This window comes from Bufo gargarizans, chromosome 10, assembly GCF_014858855.1.
Source record: "Bufo gargarizans isolate SCDJY-AF-19 chromosome 10, ASM1485885v1, whole genome shotgun sequence".
In the NCBI taxonomy this organism is placed as follows: domain Eukaryota; kingdom Metazoa; phylum Chordata; class Amphibia; order Anura; family Bufonidae; genus Bufo; species Bufo gargarizans.
In genome coordinates, this window is record NC_058089.1 from 16,357,331 (window position 1) to 16,364,000 (window position 6,670).

A 6,670-nucleotide genomic window follows, 5' to 3' on the forward strand; every position below is an offset into this window, starting at 1 on the left:
CAGCATTGCTGGCAATGTTCCCTCTAAACCTCTGTATCCCTGGTTGGCTAGTAGGGCTGCGCATCTTCACTCGTCTCACGATTCGATGCGATTACGATTATCAAGTCCACGATTCGATTCGGCGATGCATCACGATGCATCAAGATTATTACCCAAGTCCCCTTGTTTTTCAATTTTACATCAAAAAATTAATTCAATCAGTCAGAAATTGCACAAAAATATTTATTTGTATCTATTGTCAGGCGGATCCGTCTGACAAATGCATTGAAATACCGGATCTGTCTCTCCGGTGTCATCTGGAAAAACGGATCCGGTGTTTATTTTTTTCACAGATTTAAAGGTCTGCGCAGATCGGAAGAACGGATCCGTCAATGCAGCAATTTTAATGCCGGATCTGGCACTAATACATTTCAATATGGCCTCGTTCACACTTCAGTGTTTGGTCAGTGATTTCCATCAGTGATTTGTGAGCCAAAACCAGGTGCAGCTCTAAACATAGAACAGGAGCAGATCTTTCCCTTCTACCTCATGTCTATGTAGGCTCCACTTCTGGTTTTGGCTCACAAATCACTGATGGAAATCACTGACCAAACACTGAAGTGTGAACGAGGCCTATAAGTTTAAAGCTGGATCCGGCAAGTGTTCAGGATTTTTGGCCGGAGAGAAAACTGCTGCATGCTGCGGTATTCTCTCCGGTCAAAAAACGTAAGAGGGACTGAACTGATGCCTCCTGAACGGAATGCTCTCCATTCAGAATGCATTAGGATAAAACTGGTCAGTTTTTTTCCGGTATTGAGCTCCTAGGACGGAACTCTATGCCGGAAAAGAAAAACGCAAGTGTGAAAGAACCTGAGAGACCATCAGTATTAGGCTAGTTTCACACTAGCGTTCGTCGGTCCGTTCGTGAGCTCCGTTTGAAGGGGCTCACGAGCGGACCCGAACGCCTCCGTCCAGCCCTGATGCAGTCTGAATGGAGCGGATCCGCTCAGACTGCATCAGTCTGGCGGCGTTCAGCCTCCGCTCCGCTCGCCTCCGCACGGACAGGCGGACAGCTGAACGCTGCTTGCAGCGTTCAGCTGTCCGCCTGGCCGTGCGGATCCGTCCAGACTTACAATGTAAGTCAATGGGAACGGATCCGCTTGAAGAGGTCACCATATGGCTCAATCTTCAAGCGGATCCGTCCCCCATTGACTTTACATTGAAAGTCTGGACGGATCCGCTCAGGCATCTTGCGCACTTAGAAAATTTTCTAAGTTATTAATGCAGACGGATCCGTACTGAACGGAGCCTCCGTCTGCATTAATATGATCGGATCCGTTCAGAACGGATCCGATCAAGCGCTAGTGTGAAAGTAGCCTTAGTCCTGGAGGTTTCAGGTTGATAGATACTGTGTATGCTACATTCACATTGTATCCACAATAACCATCCTCTCAGTAGGGACTGATACACGTGTGAAGGGGCTCTGATGGTGCAGGATCAGTAACTGTCAGTAAATCTGACACCCCAGCAGTTTCAGATCCCTGCCCTTAGCTGAGAGTTGTCAGTGTGGATCACCTCCTGCTGGGAGCAATCTCCTGAATAGTGTGAGATAAATGTAGACATTCCCAGACTGGCCACTAGGGGCCGCTGTTTGACCGCCTTTCATAGACCCGGAACCTAAAGTTCCGTCCACTGTAGACGGAGGGGAAGAATAAGAAGATACACAACCGGAAAAATAAAGAAGAAACATGGCGCGGGCGGCAAAGGTATGAGAAGCGGCAATATGAGCTGTGTAGGTGGCAGGCGGTAGGTGTATATGCTGTGTAGGTGGCAGGCGCTTTGGAGGTAGATATTACATAGGTGACAAAACTCACCTCGCCGCCAGCCACCGCACGTCCGCACTGCCGCCTGCTTCTGAGTGTCTGACTGGGAGCCGGAGATGCGCGGAAACCACGCCTCCGGCTCCTCCTCACTCAGTCAGACCCGGCTCACTCAATGTTGTGGCCACCCCCTCTGACACGTCAGCGGGAGGCGGGAAAGAAGGCGCAAAAACTTTTTTCCGACTCGGCTGCACGGCGGACGCGACGCTGACGTCATCAACATGCATCGATTATTTAAAGCAACCGCATCGATGCAGAATCGCCGGGGGTCGAATCGCGATGCATCGCTGCATCGATTATATTCGACAGCCCTATTGGCTAGGGTAGGGTTGATGTCTGTATGCCTGGTAGTCTAGGGCAGTGAAGGGGTTAATGTCTGTACACCTGGTGGCAGTAAAGGTTTTAGTGTCAGCATCCCTGGTAATCTAGGGAAGTGAATGGGTTAATGACAATATAGCTCTGGCCTAGAGCAGTGAAGTGGTTAATACCAGAATCCTCGGTGATCTAGGGCAGTGATGGCTTTAAAGGAGATGTCCGGCTGATACATATATTTTTTTTTAAAGCTCAGAATGTCATAACAAAAGAAAAAAGTGATACCACATCCCCTGCAGCTCCTGGTCCCATTCTTACAGGGTCCCCATAGCTCTCTGTTTCCTGATCCCTTCTAATACACAGGTAATGTCCACCCAGCCAATAACTGGCTGAGGTAGGTCACTGCTGGGCATTCCCTGCTTGTCAAGAGGGACCAGGAAGCAGAGACCAGTGGGAACCCACTATGCATCACTTTTATTTTTATTTTGTTATGCTATTTTGACCATTCAAAAAAGAATTGAAAAAATAAATAAAAAATATATCGGAGGAAGCCTCTTTAAACCCTTCACTGTCCTAGACCACCAGGGACTCTGAGCATTTTTTATTTACTATGCCATTATGGCCTTTTTAAAAAAAATACTCTTTGACCACCGGAAGTGAGTATATCTGGTGGTGTATGGTAGTGAAGCGGATGATGTTAGTATATCTGGTGGTCTAGCGCAGTGAAGGGGTTAATGTCAGTATTCCTGGCTCTGTAGTGAAGTTAGGGAATTTATTCCAGTATCCATGGTGGTCTAGGGCAGTAAAGAGATTAGTGTTACATATCTGGGGTCTAGTGGTTACTCACCTACTCAGACTCGATCATCACCATGTTCTGTAAATTGTTACTTCCCCGCAGTGATCTGAGTGCACGGGGGGCACTGAATGGCAGTTCTCTCTTCGATCAGGTAGTGCTCTGCCCAATACCTAAAAGGAAAGCCAGCATTTGGCGATGGGAGCCTGTGGACCCCCTGGCTTAGGGAGCAGACACAACTATTAGAGCTATGTCACTGTCACTCGGCCAACTCTTGTCTACCATCTGACAAAATGTATTTAGCAAACTTCCTTCAGATAGATTCTAAATCTCCCGCCGCCCCTCTTCAGGCCCATGACCACCCTCTGTAGATATTGTCTTTCTACGTTAGAAGAGATACTACAAAATCCCCTTTAATTTCTTCACAGGCACTACTACAAGACGGGCATCCTGGAGCGAGTAGATAGGCGACTGGTCTACAAGTTTGGCAAAAGCGCTTATGGGTGGCACCGTCCCGTTACGCATTGAGTGACCCCTCCGATGGCTGCTCCGGGGCAATTCTCGTAGATTCCATGAATCAAATTTCAACTTCACTGTCAGAGGATGAATATTCTCTCTGTGCAGAACTTGAACTCATCACAGAATCTGAATCATGAAGCAAGTTAATCAGTATTAGCCCAAATAATCACCCTGGATTATAAAGGTACTGTAAATAGGGGACCCACATGGGGGCCACAGGTTGTGTCGGGTATGTCAGGTAACTGAATAGGGCTGAGCTGCAATACCAGACACAACCCGAGGACGGCTGTGGCGCTGTTTCTATAAGAAAGCAGCAATGTTTTCATCATCTCCTACAACCCCTTGTGAGTGCCTACAGGAGCCGACACTAGAGGCCAGGGGGCAATGTTGGCTCAATAGTGCCCCTGCCTCAAATATGTTCTGAGAAATGTCTCCTGTTCATCACCTCCTGAAATCACGTCTTTGTGCAACTTAGTCCCTTGCAAGTGAATATGCCGCAATACCAAAAAAGGCCACTATACAACGTATGGCGCTGTTCGTACAGCTGATTAGTGGGGTGTCAGGAGTCAATCAGATATTGACTATAATGACCTATCCTGAGGTCATCAATATTTGCATCCCGGATAACCCCTTTAAGCTTGACCTCTTGCTCCTCCTACCTGACTTATATTAATTGTTGTCTTTCCCATACCTCTAAATATTTTAATTCTATATCAATTTAAAGGGGCTGCCCAGGATTTTACTACTGATGGCCTGTCCTGAGGATATATGTGGTCGGTGGGGGTCCGACACCTGCCAGCCCTGCCGATCAGCAGTAGCTCGATTACACAGCGCCATCCTCTGTGTAGTGGACGGAGCTGGTAACTGCACCGCTGCTCCCAGCAAAGTCAATACTGCCGTAACCAGCTCCTTACACTACAAAATGGACAGGGCTGTTTAGTTCTGGAGCTGACTTCCAGCATCGGGGCCAACCCGAAATAGCTGATCGATAGGGGTGCGGGGGTGTCAGCATCCTGTCGACAATGCCTTTAAGCTCCACCCTGTTCCACCAAGCAACGCCCTCAAATTGCATAGAAAAACTCATTTGAATGTGTGAATGGTTGTATGTAAAAATGTGAATATATACGTGTCAATAATATTTTTATGCCAAACCAAATAAATATATATTTAACATCCAGGAGTTGAATTCTTGGCTTCGCACTTTGGGTTTCATGCTCTACGCGGCAGAAAAATTCACATACTTCTCACAGCTGTGGGACTGCTACAATTGTATCCAGTGTGGACAATCCCCCGCGAACACAGCAGTGTGCAAATCCAATGCCCGTGCTGAGTGTTTGCTGCAATGTGTTAGTAAATGTATCAGCCCTAGACCATTGTCGACTGGATACAACGGTACCAAACCCTCAACAGCGAGTAGGACTAGGTCAACACTATTTTCAGCTTCTGGATGTAAGCAAGAATGGTCCCATTACCAGGGCCGTCTTTAATACTGATTGGACCCTGGGCAAGAATTTACTTGGGCCCCCTGGATCCCGCCTTTCCACACACTAGCATGCAATCACGCCCTCCACACACACACACAAAAAATCCACACACCTCGTAGAGTAGTAAACTTTAAGGCCTCTTTCACACAACAGTTTTTTTTCCGTTTACGTTTTTGCGTTCTGTATACGGTCCGTATACGGAACCATTCATTTCAATGGTTCCGCAAAAAAAAACGGAATGTACTCCGTATGCATTCCGTTTCCGTATCTCTATTTTTCCATTCCGCTGAAAGATAGAACATGTCCTATTATTGCCCGCAAATAACGTTCCGTGGCTCCATTCAAGTCAATGGGTCCGCAAAAATAAAACGGAACACATACGGAAATGCATCCGTATGTCTTCCGTATCCGTTCCGTTTTTGCGGAACCATCTATTGAAAATGTTATGCCCAGCCCAATTTTTTCTATGTAATTGCTGTATACTGTATATGCCATACGGAAAAACGGAACAGAAACGGAAACAAAAAACGGAACAACAGATCCGTGAAAAACAGACCGCAAAACACTAAAAAAGCCATACGGTCTTGTGAAAGAGGCCTAATAATGATTCGTGGCCACTAGAGGTGTAATGTAAATACTGACTTTTTTTTCTGAAAAGGCAGTGTTTCCATTAAAAAGCTTGCAGAGACGCGCTATAGACACCAGAACTACTACGTTTAGCTGTTGTGGTTCTGGTGACTATAGTGTCCCTTAATATAGAGGGGAAAAAAGAATCAGCACAAAAGTATCAAATAAAATGGCTGTATCATTATTCTAAAAATTAACCACTTCACATCCAGGCCATTTCCCCCTTCCTGACAGAGCCTAATTTTGCAAATCTGACATGGGTCACGTTATGTGGTAATAACTTTGGAACGCTTTTATTTATCCAAGCCATTCTGAGACCGTTTTCTCGTGACACATTGTACTTCATGACAGTGGTAAATTTGAGTCTATATATTTCACCTTTATTTATAAAGTAATCCAAAATTTACCCAAAATTTTGAAAAATTCACAATTTTCTAAATTTACATTTCTCTGCTTTTAAAACAGAAAGTGTTACCTCATAAAATATTTATTACTTACCATTCCCCATATGTCTACTTTATGTTGGCATCATTTTGGAATTGTCATTTTTTTTTTTTTAGGACATTAGAAGGCTTAGAATTGTAGAAGAAATTCGTAAAATTTTTAAGAAAATTTCCAAAACCCACTTTTTAAGGACCAGTTCAGTTCTGAAGTCACTTTGTGGGGCTTACATTGTGGAAACCCCCCATAAATGACCCCATTGTAGAAACTGCACCCCTCAAGTTACTCAAAACTGATTTTAACCATGTTATAAGGGAAAATAATAAATCTTACACAACACCGATCTCAAACCCGAACTTCTGTGAAGAAGTCTGGGTTCGGGTCTGGGTACCAAACATGTCGACTTTTCTCACGCTCGTGCAAAATGCATTAAAACGCTTTGCACTCGCGGGGAAAAATTTTGCATTTTCCTGCAACGCACCCGCATCTTTTCCCACACGTCACCCCCAACGCCCGTGTGAAAGAGGCCTTACAGTAGAAACTCCCAAAAAGTGACCCCATTTTAGAAACTAGGGGATAAGGTGCCAGTTTTATTGGTACTATTTTGGGGTACATATAATTTTTAATTGTTCTAA

The 6,670-nt window shown here is 45.3% G+C and overlaps 1 protein-coding gene across 1 annotated transcript in view; it reads left to right on the plus strand.

Moving 5' to 3' along the window:
• Positions 1-4,950, plus strand: part of LOC122920730 (ETS-related transcription factor Elf-5-like) — a 32,116-nt gene extending 27,166 nt beyond the window's left edge. The window contains exon 7 of the mRNA XM_044270442.1: positions 3,393-4,950. Within this exon, the coding sequence (XP_044126377.1) occupies positions 3,393-3,492 (100 nt within the window). The 3' untranslated portion in view covers positions 3,493-4,950. The remainder of the gene's footprint in view (positions 1-3,392) is intronic.
• Positions 4,951-6,670: the final 1,720 nt, after the last annotated feature.